We start from the raw sequence: 16302 nt of genomic DNA, 5'->3' as shown, positions 1-16302 counted from the left end.
GGACCTCAAGCCAGAAGGCAGTGAGTGGACTCTTAAACAGAAGGATTACACAGCATGCTATGAGTTCAAACACTGTTCCACCGATCCCTGCTATGGCTGAGCAGCACACAGAAAGAGCACCAATGTGGCTTTCGTGCTCCCCTATTCCTGGGATGGCTGAGTTCTAGACCAGTCCGCAATGCTTAAATTGCAATAGCTGCCTGCCAGCCCTGATTCCTATACCACAAGTTCAGTGTGATGCCTCAAACACACCACCTAGTCCTAGCCACACCCACTATACCAGCAGCAGGGAGAAAAGTGACATAGAAGTCACTATGCTGCCTTTACACCAGAGGATCCCCTTATACCGGGGAGATCGTCCCAGGGATGGATATAGATCCAGAGTCACCCAGCAGTTCACTGTAAAGTGGCCACAGAACTCCACAGACAGGATATGGGCCTGCATACTATAACAAAGCTATTGCAATGTTTGGGTTGTCACTGTAAAGTATCTCCCACCGCACACACTTCTAAGAGAATCTGTATAATCAATAATAAAAGCTTTCTTTCCTTGCTGAAACAAGGGCATAGAAAGAACAATAAATACTGGTGTACAGATGGGAGGGGATTGAATTAATTGACTAACAGCAGAGTTGTTTCACTGAATCTTGAGTAGGAAACACTGGAGAAAAAGGAGGCATAAAATAACTGTGATAATTGACATGAAATGCATGCCTATCACCTTATTCTTATTTCACCTACTACCAGATGGATTGGCAATTGTTACTACATAAGAAACAATGCCTATTTCTACTGCATTAAGAAAAACCCTGAAGCATGACAGTGTTAACTAGTACATGGCCTGTGGTAATAAAATTAATGCAGCAAAGCAGTTGGAATTAGGAAGGTCTTCCCAAGCACCAAAATTAAGCCTCTTCTGGGTCAGTTCAGAAGCAGCTAATCTTTGGGTCATTTCAGTGCTCAGAACCTCAGAACATAAGAACATAAGAATGGCCATACTGGGTCAGACCAAAGGTCCATCCAACCAAGTATCCTGTCTACTGACAGTGACTAATGCCAGGTGTCCCAGAGGGAGTGAACCTAACAGGTAATGATCAAGTGATTTCTCTCCTGCCATCCAACTCCACCCACTGACAAACAGAGGCTAGGGGCACCATTTCTTACATAAAATTATTTACTATTTGAGACCATCTTCCCCATCTTACATACACTGTTCAAACAATGCATAGTAAAATTCCATTCCCCGTCTGCCTTTGAAAGCAAGACATAGCTGTTGCATGTACGAGATAAAGCTTTATCTTTTGTATTATTCGTTTTTTATTCAACGACAAGCCAACTGAGCTTCTCTGCAGGCTTCTGAATGACAGGCATGTCTGACAAGCTTTTTATGAAACTCATAGGGCCTGATGCAGGCCTAGTTTACACAAATGTAAATTAGAAGTAACTCCATTCACATCAATGGAGTCACACTGGCATACAATCAATGGGTGGAGGATGGGGACGAAAGGGGAGGGAACAGAATTGGGCCGGGAGAGTCCACATAGTAGATCATGGATGTGAAATTAGATCAAGTTTCTCACAGCTTTAATTTATTTTAACTTTGTCCCACAGATTAAAAGAAATTCTATAAAACAAAGGCAGATTTTCAAAAGCACTAAGAAAAGTTAGGGGTCCACATCCTATTTGCATATTTGGGTCCCGCAAAAAGCTTTTAAATTCTATTGTATGTAACTGGGAATTAATTTATTTTAGGGCATAAATCTGGGCCCATTCCTAACCAGCATTCTGTATTTTAAATAAGTAAATAAATAAATAAATAAATAAAAGCACCAGATGGTGCATGCACTTCAAAAGTTTCTAGTGGTTTGTGACATTTTCAGTTCTAATGGTATTCCTGGTTTTAAATAGCAGTTATGCATCTCAAAGGAATGCATAAGTAAGCAAGCAGTCCTCTAAAACAAGAGTTCCTCTCAGCTCTTTTAAACAGGATGCTTTTAATTCGGCTTGTTGTTACGTTATTGAATTAAAGTAAGTCTTCAAAAATACAAACCAGGAAAAGAAACAAACATTCACACTATATCCTCAAAATTGCCGGTCTTATTTCCATAGTATCACATCACAAGAACCTTATTGCTAATGAAACCAGGCATATAAGAATGATTTCCAGATGCAGCAAACATCCAGAACTTATTACAGATGTTTCAGTGACAATTCAGAATACTCAGCTTCAATCTGAAATAACATCTGCAAGCATGCCTCATTACCATTCACTCAAGAGCAAGCAGCCATGTCTGGATCAATTTAATAAGCCTGCTTCTCCCTATGCACACATATCCACCCAAATCTTGAAGAATTGTAAGAAATTAATGACTATGAAATATTTGCTTGCATGGATGAACATCATGTAAGGAATAACATTCTCTTTGACATACACACCAATAAATCAGGGACAGCATTCTGAATTTTGTCATAAAGAAAATATTGCTAGCACATTGCAGAATTTATACTGGATGCTATAAATCAACATTTTCCAGATACTTTTCAGCAAATTCACTATAAGCCTGCTAGGACTTAACTTTTGTCTTTGGTTTCTTTAGCCAAACAGGTCATCGGCTGTAGGTCCATCCTTCCTCTTACTGAGTCTGAGGTAAGTCAGTATATTCCCTAATTTGTCAAGAAGTCAGTTTGCTTTGTTTGTGTGGATCTTTCACAGAACAGGAGAGAATGTTATTTTAGTTTTAAAGATGACATAGTACCTGCAACTGCTTTTAACTTTTTTTTTCTCAAAACAACTACATTTTATTTTGGCAATGTCCCTTTAAAGTCTATTCTAAGGACATATAGGTAATCCTAGCCTCATATCTGTTGTTAAACATGGCCATAGAAGGCTTGCAGAAAGGAAATCTACTGTCTCCTTCCAGGTATGGTCTATCTATCTTCATACTCATACTGGGCCTTGTATCCCAGACGATGGTAAATCTTACCCGACTCATCTCTCTGTTAGATCTTGCTCCAGGAGAAGGGGCCAGATAGGGGTTGCTGCAGAACAGTTCTGTGGCCAACACAGAAGGGTCTGCTTCTTCTGGGATTTGCTTACTTCTTTGTGTATAGAGAGCCAAATGGTATGGAGTTGTGACTGAGCTCTGCACCTGCTCAGAGAAATCAGTATTTGTCCCTACCTCTAAGCTATTGGGTCAAAAAATTATATCTAATTGCTGACCTGTTTCAAACACTGCTCCCAAATGTTTCAGCTATAAATTATTTGCATGCATTTTAAAACCATCAAGAAATAATCAGCACATTAAGTGGGAAAAAATACTCTAGAGATTGCATTATTTAGAAATATCCTTAAATAATACAGTCACAATCCCAATCTTTCAACAAAAAGCTCTAAAACAGATGTTTACTGAAATGATGCCCCAGCCTCCATTCAGTAACAAAATACATTCTCTTTATATGTCTTTTGCTTACTATTTCCTTTTTTGTTGTCGTTGTTTTCATCATCTATTGTGAATCTTCCCTATTATGTTTCACCTATAATAAAATCCATTATCTGGAATTACTGAAGGCACTACATCAATTTAATAATAATTGGCGTATATTTATTTATTTATATTATATTATATATGTGTACTGCATTTGACAAAGTTATTAATAGCTAACTGAAAGCTGAATAGCTAACATCAATAGGTGTCTCAACACCACTGTGGCAACTTGCCAGGAATTACAATGCTAAAAAAGAAGGTCTTTCTTTGTAAAAGTTATTCCTGAAAATAAAGGGGAAAAGAAGGAAAGGAAACCTTCCAAACAATTTTGCTTGGGTAGCCAGTACATATCACTTAAAACTTTGTTGGCAGTGTCCAGACTTCAATACAGGGAAGCCTGCAGTAGCAACGTTGCAAGCACACCAACTAAGAATCCTTTTTTTTTTTTAAAGAGTACACATCTGATAAGCCCTGTGTCTGTCCTAATGAGTATCAACGTTTTTTTTCTAGTTCAAACTGAAACAGTACACTGTGTGTTTATTCATATTGCTTCAGCCTGTTAATTGAACTTTAAGGCAAAGCAATAACATGACAAACTTTCAAAAAAAGTAAATTTGGTTCTATATCTTAAAAAACACTAGCTATACAAGCCTATTTGGTGGCACTTCAAATACGTTTCTGTGTAATGTTATTTAGTACCTTTACTAGCCTAAAACCTTCAGTCACACTTAATTATGCAAATATCAGCACTTCAGCTCAAATTAAATTTACCACGGTCTTTTATAAATTGTTCCACATTGTCTTAATGCAATTTAAATAATATTGAGCCAAATCATACCATCATATTTTAAGCAGATCTTCCCCATTTAAATCAATTAGAAAGTCTTTCTGAAAACTGAGGTTATGAAATGGTCTGGTAATTTCTACAGTGTTCTTTATGCTCAAGGATTGCTTTGGACCACATTCTACCACTCAGTCATTTTAGGTCTAATCCAAAGATCAGTGAAACCAATGGAAACTTTCATTGACTTCAATGGGCTCTGGATCAGGCACTTTGGGCTCAATCCTGACAGTTACTGAATGCTCTGACACCAATCCAGAACCCATCCCAAACCACCCGCTCAAAAAAAAAACCCAAATGCTTAAATATATGATTAGTTGATAACTGAAATAAATGGGATTACTCTTAAAGCAATATGCTACTTAGAATGCATAAGGATCTGGCCCTTTCAATATTGTATATAAAGGTATTGCTCACTTGTGTTGCTAACACCCTTGAGATCATTAAAATAAATTCATTTACTTTTGATCACTAAGGTTTGCTTTCTTGTGGGATTTTGCTCAACTTCAGGAATGAAACCAGACTGATCTGGATATCAAGTTTTCTTTTCTGTTTGTAGTCATTCATTTTTTAATACCTGGGCCACTAGCACAATGGGTTTAAAGTTGTGTGGCCAATACTGCAGAGAAATATTTAAACAAAATAGATTTAAAAAAAAATTGAATTAAAAAACATGAAGAAACAAGTTTGTTCATACTGGATGGGTGGATTTATCCCTGGTATTTTCCCTGCTCCCAATGAATCAAAAAAGCAAAGCTTCTATTGACTCCAATGACAAGATCAACCCCATATAGGTGCGTTGTGTGTGGGAAACTTCATGGCACTGGGGATATACAAGTACTAGTTTCTTATGGTAACTATCGCCCCAATCCTGCAATGTGCTCCACATGGACAGAACCCCTATGACTAGTGGGATTCTATGAGGGTGCAGGCACCCAACTATACAGCACTCATTGCAGGACTGAGGTCTATAATCGCAGAGCAGTATAGTGTGTGCTTATTTATGCACTTTAATTATTTCTTTTGTCTCTTCCAGAAAACTATCTTTTAGGTTTAAACTTTGGTACCAAAAATTAAATAGAAAAAACTCCAGAACCCAGTCAGGCCCTCTCAAATACCCCCAAAACTGACAAAGTGAAACAATTCAAAATATCTATGGTGGCCCAGGCGCCAAGTACATAATGCTCTGTATAGCTCCCAGTGATCAGATGTCTGGGTAAAGCAGGATTTGTTTACCTTAAAATTTCTGCCACAGTTATTCAACAAAAGCATCTATTGTTAAATAGAACCAAGCATTCAGGACGTAAAAAGAGATGAGGACAAGTACCAATTTTTATGTAAAATAGCTGAACATATGACTGAACTATACCAATTTAGATAAGAAGAGTGTAAAATCCAGGGTCTAAAACAAGTGGTTCCGATTGATTTTTACTGAAATGCTTATTATACTGAATTTTTGTTCCCTAGACAAAGAAATATAATCCATTTGAAATGATAAATGGAGGTATAGGAGTCCCACAACTGTTCTTTTGAGCAGATCATTATATAGCAGAGGGCTACTTCTCCAACTCCATAAGGATCCAATTATAAAACTATATTAACTTATTGCCCCTCTAGAAGCTGATTAAAATGTGTCCAGATTATGATGATGTTCACAATCACACATTCAGTTCATGGAGAGAAGAGCCTAATCACTTCAGTTCAGTCATTTACCCCAAAACAAATGAAATGTGGATTTCTTAAAGCATGATGACTAACAGGATTTATAGAAACACACACATGCACACACCCCATCACTGAGAGATACAGATATGTCTCTGTTTGGCATAAGAAAATATATTGGATCTGTGAACTTTGGATTCTTGCTCTTCACCCTCTTCCCTTTCACAGGTGTGGTCACAACTTCCAACATCCCTTCACTACAGAGGATTTAAACCCAGGTCCTGATACTACAAAGAGAACCATGGCAGCAAGACCCCTACACCCATATAGCATGTCTACACTGCATTTTAAACCTGTGTCCATGGAACCCGGACTTATGGAATTGGTGTTTCCAAGCTCCCGCTTGAGCGTCCACAATGCATTGTAAACCTGGGCTTACAATTAGTGGAGTCGGGTCCTGCGTCTACTTTCTGACTCTGTTCTGTGGCTTGAGTTGTGTCTACGATGCAAAATGACAGGGCTTGGACTTGAGTCACAGCAGAACTCTGCCTCTGACCCAGCCCCCTAGCAGGTTGTGAAAACCTAGGCAGTGAGTGCTTGCTGACCTGAGTCAGAGTGATGTGTGTGTGTGTGGAGGGTAGGGTGCTTGGCCTCAAACCTGAGTCAGAGCCTGGGCTTAGTGTGTGGTGTGAACATACTCAGAGAGTCTGGCTGACCTCAACGATGCACTCACGTGCAGGGCCGGCTCCAGGCACCAGCGGAGGAAGCACATGCCTGGGGTGGCACATGCTAAGGGGCGGCATTCCGTCCATTCTTGGGGTGGCACAGTCCAAGTGGTTGGGTTTTTTTGCTTCGGCAGTCCGAGCGGATTTTTTGTTTGTTTGTTTGGGGCGGCAAAAATGGTAGAGCCCTGCTCACGTGGTTCTCTTTGCAGGACTGGGTTCCAAAACCGAAGGCATTTAACATGCCCACTTCAGTTTTATTAGGATGTAGATATTTTTAAATGTATTTATTTTTTAATTTTACATTTGTTACTCACAACAAGATGCTCCAGACTGTCTTATTACTATCAACTCCCCCATGTGTCCCATTACACAGCCAGGGCACGTCAATGGATATGACAGCCCAGACAACCTATTGTGTGTCTTAATGTGATCAGATGCTTAAAAAGAACCGTATCAACATTAGACATGTGGAATAATCTCATTTTCATAGAGTTTAATGCCAGGATGGACCATTAGATCTTCTAGTCTGACCTCCTGTATAACACAGGCCATTAAACTTCACCCAGATACTCCTATATTAAGTCCAATGACTTTAGTTAGGCTACAGCATTTCAGTCTTTAGGAGCAATAGGCAGACAACTGGAGAGACCAAGGTGCCACCAATGCCAGAGATCCCTGCAATGGCAGAGATTTGATTAAGTGAGATATGCCCAGATGATCTCAGCAAGTGAATTGCACCCTATACTGGAGAGGAAGGCAATTGTCCCCACCCACAGTCCCTGAAAAATCTGACCTGGAAGAAAATTCCCTCTTGACTCCAAATATTGAGATCAGTATGACCCTCAGCACGTGAGCAAGACACACCAGCCAGCCATCTAGAAAGAGGATTCTCTGTATCACCTCAGACCACTGGCCCAGTCTGAACAATGTCCCATCAATTGTGGATAATCTCAAATGCTTTAGAAGAAGGTGCAACCTCCCATCTCCCACCACTAGAATACATCTAGCCAATTGTGTATGAGAGGAAAAATTCCTTCCTGACACCTACAGGCAACTGCTGAAACCCTGAAGCTTGAAATTTGATTATCGACATTATCTGAAAGCAGAGCTGCAAGTTCTGAGCACTTTGAGGGCAATGCAGGCAATCTTGTTCGCTCTACAGCCCACAAAAGAAGGAGACGAACAGGGGATCAACTCATGGATTCCAAGGCTAGAGGGAACCACTATGACCATCCAGCTTGACATACACACCCCTCCGCACATACAAAAGCTGTTGAATTTCTCCTATAAACTGGATTAAAGCATCTCTTTTTATTTAGAAGACATCTAATTTTGTGCTTAAGACTCCAAGTGATGGTGAGGCTGTCACCTCCCTGGGAAGCAGTTTCAATATTTAATTATGCCCACAACTAAAAATTTCATTTATCTAGCTTCAACTTCCAGCCATTGCATCTTGTTATGCCTTCATCAGCACAGTTGAAAAGCCACAAACTATCAGATACCTTTTCCATGTGCCTTTTCCAGATATCTATACACAGTGATCAAGTCACCTGTCAACTTTCCTGCTGATAAGCTAAATAAGTTGAGCTCCTCAAGCCTCATGTTATAGGGCTTGCTTTTCAGTCTTGATCATCTTTGGGGCCCTCCTTTGAACTCTCTCATTCTTCTTGAAGTGTGACCACCAGACTGTACACAGCAGTCTAACAGTGGTCTTACCAATACTGTATACAGAGGCAAGATCACGTCCCTACTTCTACTTGATATTTCCCTTTTTTATATTTCTATTTCTAACTTTTTGCCAGAACATTACAATGAGAGATTATGTTAAAGTGATTTTCTAAAATGAATCTTAAATCCTTCTCTGAGTCCCTACTTCCCAACACAGGGTTTCCCATCTTGCATTCTTGGTTCCCAACTTTTCCTTGCATTTGGCTGTATTAAAATGCATAAAATGCTCCGCTTTGACACACTATTCTTTTTCTAATGGTAACTTGATTTCATTCTGTGCTAGACTCTAAACTCTACTGTATGAAACTGTATCTAGTAATTGAGGTGTGTAAATTATGTAAATAGATTTAAATACATGTTTTGAAATGCTCTGCTCCTTTTTAATTATAATAAAAGCAAGCTCTCAGAGAGCAAAATAGTATACATTAAGCAGGATTTTTTTAATAGACTATAGCACATGCAGTTGACCTCACAATGTGACAAATTCAGCTTTGATTAATTCAGGTGAAACTATTGATATCATTGGAATTACACCCACTTACACTAGGTGCAAGTGCACCATATATGTTAAAAGTAAGTGTAGCAAGTAGGCATGGCCTCCCTCGGAGAGTGACAGGGAGGGACCATAACACTCCCCCTAGTGGGCCGAACCAGGAGAGCCATGTCTACCCCACCGGAAGTGGAAAGGTGGGACAGGAAGGGGAAGTACAAAAGGTGGGCCCTGCAGCTCAGTTTGGGTTGAGTCACCACAGGAGATGGATGCATCCTTCCTGCTGCTGGAGCCCGCAGAGGAGCTTCCAGGGCACTGGCTGGATCTCCCTGGGCTGCCAGCTGACTGAGATGCTGAGGAGCTGTTGGGGCTGCCACCTGCAGACTGGCCAGAACTCCCCAAGACAACAGACACAGGTACACCTGAGGGGTAGAATAGGAAGCAGCCCAGGGAAACCAGGAAACAGTCTGGTTGGGAGCTGGCCTGATACAAGGTCAGCATGTTGCGGGCGGATCCCTGCTGACCAGTGGTGGGCCACTCTGCCACTGTTAGGGCCATGGGCTGCGACGCAGTGGAGTTGGGTGTGCCCGAATCTCTCCTGGGATGGCAGTACTTCCCCTCCTTAGGCCAGGAGGCCAGTGCTCCTCACGCAGCCCTACCAGAGCCTCATAGGCTCCCCTTAGTGCTCAACTCTACCTAGACTCTCTTGGTGCTCACCCTTACCTGAGCCTCTAGACTTTATGGTGCTCACCCCTACTGGGACTCAGACTGCTTAGCCGCTCTGCCCTGATTTCAGGCCAGAGCCTACTCATTGTTTTGCTGCCCCACCCTGACTGGGCCTAGGGCTCATAGACTGCCATACTGTTCTGCCCGGCCGGAGGACCGGAGCACTAGATGAAGCTAATTCCCCAATTTGAGCTCACCTTTACAGGTTTACAACAGCGAGGGGGCATTGCATCCCTCAGAGACTGACAAGGAGGCATGGCCACGCAGCCTACAGTAAGCAATATTTTTTTCCAAAGGACTTTCTTCGGTGATTATCTCCATCCAGACTTCATTTCATCAGGCTATTTCATTCATTCTCATACCCATTTCTTGGGAGCTTCTGTTTCTCCATCCTGACCATATGCTGTCTTCAATTCCCCGTTTGATCCCACTGACAACACCCTCTGCTTCATCATTCCCTCAATAGCTTCATCCCCTACCTGGTCCCTCCCCTGGATATTCATGATCTTCTGAAGGTATTTCTGTTCACAGCTCTCCAAACTTCCTTTGGCTGTCTTTGAGTTTGCTCACTTCTGCAATCTACATAGAATTTTTGGGATGATATACAGACATGAATCCTTTATCCTGATTCTGGTTCCAAGTAAGATTTCATTGCCCTAGTACAGGCTTCTCGGGCTAGCATAGTATATACACCTCTTCTCTCAGAATCACTATCTCAGACAGATGAAGTTTCCAGCCTGATTTTTCCATAACATTAACATAATATTAGTAGATATTGCAGAACAGTGTTTTGAGGACGGTATTAAAAATAGTTTTTATATCTTACAGTATAACTATCCAAGACAACATTAGCACTACTGTAAATCTGTAGCCATAGTCCTCCCAATTTTCTCCTCTCTCCACACCCCAAAACAGCTTAGGTCTCCTAGGTCCCAGTCTACTACCTATTAGACCATGCTGCCTCATATCCTTCTTTCCTGTTTTACTCCCTACTATACGTGACCTACATGCTACCTCATGGACAGACCTGCTCTGAGATGCCACGTTCTGAATGAAAATCTATCAGCATAAGGAAATGAGTCTTTCCCTATTCCTCCAACTATGAATAAAATGATTGTATGCATGTTCCTGTGAAATAAGTGCTTTAGACTTTATGGTATTCTGTCCCTTTGGAAAGCAACTCTTACTGGTATTGAAAATCAGCGTAATATAGAAGGACCTGTATTCCTGAACTAAGATAGCCTCGCAAATTGAAAAACAATGCAATTAAAAAAAATCACAGATCATTGTTTTACATACTATACTAGTAGAGCACATTCTAGTTAATCAGGTCACAGATAATCAGGAAATCCACTTAATGAGGACAGTTCCCAATGAAACAATGATTCCTAATAATATTTAGCAAAAAGGACTGACACATAATGGGGAAGGTAATAACAGTTTTTTGGCACATGCAATCTGTGGTATTGCAGGTCTGTGCTTTTAAGGGCTGTGCTTTGTTACAAGAGAGTCTGGGCAGGGCACTCTGAAGCTTCTATTATTTTTATACACACCCAGCTGGAACCGCACTCAGAATAACACAGAGCCCCTGAAAGCACCTTAAGCACTACACCACATGGTACCAGGAGTAAAACAAACTAAGAAAATACCCCAAGTGGAATAATGGAGCAATTAAAAGCCCCACCAGATTTGAAACGCTCTGGAAATGTGGAAGACAAGTGGAGAAGGTTTAAATACTGCTGTTCTCTGTATCTGGAAGCAATGGCTGTCAGGAAAAAAGGAAAACAGTCAGACGGCAGCCTTATAAATTCTGACAGTAGCTGGTTCTGAAGCACTTGAGGTGTTTAATAGTTTCCAGTTAACTTAGACAAAGGAGGCTATGAAACTACATTAAAAATATTTGAAAACTTCACTAAACTTAAAAATGAAATGAGAGAAGTTTTTAAACAGTACCAAAAAGAAAGAAAGAAAGAAAAACTATAGAAGAATTTTTGACTGACTTAAGGCTGAAGAGACAATCTTGGGGTGTTAGAGTCCCTGATAAGAAATCAAATCATGATTGGAATCAGAGTCAAACAACTCAGACTACTGGAAGACCCTGCATTAACCCTTGACATGTCACCCAGCACAGAATGAAGTTTAAGAAGGGTCAACAGTGCTCTCACTCTGAGACTTGATAGAGAACCCAAAAACACTATAAGGAAAGAGACGTGAAAGATGCACAGCAGTCAGAACTGTAGTCCAGGAAAAAGAGCACATGGAGCTGTACACCATGGCAAACACAAGCCAAGACTATGCCTGGAAGATGGGAAAAAATTTCAAAACTGAAATGGATTACTTCTCTTTGCAAGAGTTGGCAAGTGCCAAGAGAGTGCAAAACATTGATAAACAGGATGATGATGATCCACTGGCCCAGAGGAATTCTTCATAGGAACAATAGACAATGTTGCAGCACAAGATATATGGCCAATCACCCTGAAAGCAAATGGGACATTTATTGATTTTGGACACTGTTGATACAGTGATAATAGCACTGAAAGAAAAGCCAGAAGCAGAAGAAGGTAAACTGGTAAGGGCTTATAGAGGTGAGCTTCTCTTCACTAATGGAGTCTGGGAAATAAACATATGGGTAAATAAATTGGGGAAAGATACAATTTGTAATAATACTAGGAAAACAACATTAATGACTTAAAAATGTGTCAAGCCCTTGGTCTCATCAAGAGTGTGAACTAATTGGAGGGGGTAGGGTCCAAAAAAACTGAGGAAGAGTTTGAGGATGTCTTTCAAAAGGTAGGAAAGCTCTCCACACAATACAGAATAGAGCTGAAACAGCCTAACCATCCCACAATTCATGCCCAGAGGAAAACTCACCTCACCCTAAGGAAGAAGTGAAAAGAGTAGCTGGAGAGGGTTGTTGCTCTGGGAATCATTTAGTAAGTAGAAGAACTAACAACGTGGGTACACTTGCTGGTCATTTTAGGAAAAAAGGCTAAACCCTATATATAGACCCCAAATAAATGTTAAAGTGAACACTTTCCATTACCAGTAAGAAGGAGAAATTTAGGGGAAGAGGAGAGGAAGTATATGGCTTATACCAAATGCTTTTCTAGGCTTGATATATCAGCAGGTTTCTTGCAGGTGCCTTTAGAAAAAACAGAGCCCACGTTTGCGCATGTTCAACACCCCCTTTGGGAGACACGATTTCTGCAGACTGCTGCTTGGGTTGTGTTTGATACCCACAGTGTTTCAGAGGAAACTACAACATTTTTTGACTGAATAGAGATTACAAAGGTTTACACAGATTTACTCGGGGGGGGGGGGGGGGGGGGAAACAGAAGTCCATGACCAGAGGGTTCCCCGAGCAGTTCTGGAAAGAGCCATATCGGCTGGCTAAAGCTGAACAAAAATGTAAGCTCTACGTAACAGGAATACCTTACCTGGACAGAAATTAACATTTTGGCATGCACAGGTAGACCACAGTACGGCTGAGGTCATCACTAATGTTCCTGCTTCAACAAACAAGTGATTCCTTGGAACAGTGAACTATGTAGGGAAATTTGTGCCAAACCTAGCCACCCAATCCAGCAAACAGAGCTCTACTGTATAAAGATATCCAATGGACATAGGGTGACCAGATAGCAAGTGTGAAAAATCGGGACAGGAGGTGGGGGGTAATAGAAGCCTATATAAGAAAAAGACCCAAAAATCGGGACTGTCCCTATAAAATCGGGACATCTGGTCACCCTAAATGGACATTGTATGCAAATCGTAAGATTTAGAGAAACTGAAGGAATTAAAGATGCCCCAGTCCTGAGGTACTATGACTAAATGCAAAATTAAGCTGTCCATGGATGCCTCTGTGGCACTGGCAGACTAGATGCCAGCTCATGCCAAGGCCCCAGACCTCACTGAGCACTGACAAATGCATAGCTGGAAACTAGTCTCACTCACCTTATGTTAGTATCGTTAAGATAGATATTAGATTTGTAAGAATGTGTTTGGTGTTTAGACGTTATGAATAGCTTGTAGGATGCTGCATGTATTATGCTCGCTTATCTGTACCCCATGTTATAAAGCCATAGCAAATGTTTGCATTGTGAACCTTGGTAACTGTGTAAACACATCAAAGAGGAAAGAAGTCTTCTCAAATGCAAATGCTAGCTTCTGACTGAAGATGTTAGGTCCTGTGGAACAATAAGGCCTTTGAAACCAAATGAGCTATTGAGAGACATCAAAAGAACAAAGACTTTTTAAATTGCACCCCTAACCTCCTCCAGGAAGAGGAGACCAGCTCATGAACTCATCCCATCAGCTTAGGCTCTGGGGAGGAGGGGATAAAAATCCCTGACAAATAGAAACTTGGTTCTTTTTGCTGCCTGGACTCTAAACGAGCAAGAATCACTAAGCATAAGCAAAAGATCCCAGCTGTTTTGCCTGAGTTAGCCCTAAAGGACATATGGACTTTGCTTATTATAAAAGTTTCTATTATCTTTTGGCATCTAAGACTAACTCATTTGTGTGTGTGTTGGCCTGCTCTAACATTGTAAATAACTGTCTTATTTCCTTTTTTTTAGTTAAAAAATCTTTAGTTAGCATATTACAAACAAAACTGAGTGTCTATGGGCTCAAACAGAGGAGTTGGCTGTGGCCTTAGTCCATGGGTGTAAATAGTTTCATGTCTTTATTTAGCTGAAACTGACCATAAATCACGTATTGCTATTGCCAAAAGGGGGCAGGAAACATCACCTGCTCAAAATACAGTTGTTTTTTTTTCAGTTATAAGTGCATGATTTGCAAATTGAATACAAACCTGGGAAAGATTTGGGGGATGCAAACACACTCGTTAGAACACTTGACAAAAGTGCAGAGGAGCAAAGTCAGAGCTAGATTTTGTACAAGTCACTCTGGTGGAAAAAAAAGGGGGACTATGATTACCAGAGCTACTGCAAGGTACAAGACCCTGTAAGAAGCAAATAAGGGTATTAGCACAAGGCAGCAAGAGCATCCCCTAACATCAGTTCAAGAGGGACCTGTCAGTACTAGAGGGAATTTTATTGAAAGGCACCAAGATGGTGAAACTTAGGATTTTACAGAAAAAATATCTTAAAAAAGATACCTGAAGATCATACATGAAAGTCATTTAGGGATTGAAAAAAATCTAAGAATGGACACAGAACTCTTAGGGTACGTCTACACTACCCGCCGGATCAGGGGGTAGCGATTGATCTATCGGGGATCGATTTATCGCATGTAGTGTAGACACGATAAATCGATCCCTGATCACTCTCCCATCAACTGCTGAACTCCAGCTCGGCGAGAGGCGGAAGCAAAGTCGATGGGGGAGCCGCGGCCGTCGATCCCGTGCCGTGAGGACGCGAAGTAAGTAATTCTAAGTCGATCTAAGATACGTCAACTTCAGCTACGCTATTCTCATAGTTGATGTTGCGTATCTTAGATCAATCCCCCCCAACCCAGTGTAGACCAGGCCTTATACTAGCTTGAAATGAACATTGTCATCGAGGAAGCTGTTAAGGCTTGTCACATATGCTACAAATACAAGCCCACTTGACTGAAAGAGCCCATATGTTGGTGGAATAGGAAACATTGCTGTCCTCTCCTCACCCCCCAAGCAAAGAAGGCATAGACTTGTTTCTGTTGGCTGAAATAAATATGTACTTGTCCTAGACTATTATTCTCACTTCTCTGAAATAGCTTTACTAGAAGATAGTAAAGCTAAATAAGTAATTGTGTATATCAAAACTATTTTTGCTAGACATGATATCCCTGACATAGTAATGTTTGACAATGGGCCACAGTTTAGTAGGCATAGGTTTAAGCAGTTTAGACACATAACTGCTAGTCCCTATTAACCCAAACCAACATGATGGTGGAATACAGTATCAAAATAATAAAGCACCTACTGTGGTATCAGACTCTGATCTGTATTTAGCACTGTTAAATTACAAAATGGCACCAATGAAGCATGGGACATCATCAGCTGACATTTTAATAGAAAACAGAAAACAAGAATGTCTGCAGTGTCAAACTAATGTCAGAGTCACTGGGGACACACAGATGTATAAAGTGGCAGGTAAGGCAAAATTTAAAAAAAAAAAAGATCTGGGAATCCTGGAACCTGCCATCAGTTCATGAAAGTTATGCTCTGAACATCTCCAAAGGGAAACAATGGCTGCAAACAACAGTGGCGTCACAAGAGGCTGCCAAACAGCCATATGAGATTATCAGCTGATACAAGAGACACCATGGAGGAATGGTCAACACCTTCTCCAAGTCCAAAAAAGAATAAGGGTCTTTGAGTCTCAGATCCTCTCAGACAACATGACAGACAGGCAACAACTCACCAGGTTGAGACAAAGAGCCTGAAGACATGAACCACAAGAACAAGTGGACTTGCTGCCTCCTAACAGCAGTAGTGCTGATGTTCCAGAGAGTCCCCAAGGTCCAAGTGACAGTGCAGGGCACCTCAAAAAGTAATGGATTATTATTAATTGTATGTTTTTATTAATGTTAGGTTTTTTAATTTTGTTACTAAGGCATGGTCTAAACTTAAAACTTTGGTCCACATAGCTACAGTGTTTGGGGTGCATGAAGAATCTACATCTGAATGCAGCAGCTATGCTGACC

At 40.8% G+C, this 16302-nt stretch overlaps 1 protein-coding gene across 24 annotated transcripts in view; it reads right to left on the bottom strand.

The window, feature by feature from the left end:
- NRXN1 (neurexin 1) overlaps nucleotides 1-16302 on the bottom strand; it is a 1214702-nt gene that overhangs the window by 856901 nt on the left and 341499 nt on the right. The window contains exon 5 of one of the 24 annotated variants that reach the window (XM_065401748.1): nucleotides 9192-9211. The exons of the other annotated variants lie outside the window; for them this stretch is intronic. Coding sequence (XP_065257820.1) covers nucleotides 9192-9211 — 20 coding nt within the window. The remainder of the gene's footprint in view (nucleotides 1-9191; nucleotides 9212-16302) is intronic. 24 annotated transcript variants of the gene reach the window in all.

This window comes from Emys orbicularis, chromosome 3 (genome assembly GCF_028017835.1).
Source record: "Emys orbicularis isolate rEmyOrb1 chromosome 3, rEmyOrb1.hap1, whole genome shotgun sequence".
Lineage (NCBI taxonomy): Eukaryota > Metazoa > Chordata > Testudines > Emydidae > Emys > Emys orbicularis.
Note: the sequence above shows the minus strand (reverse complement) of the source record. Positions and strands in the feature narration are given on the sequence as shown.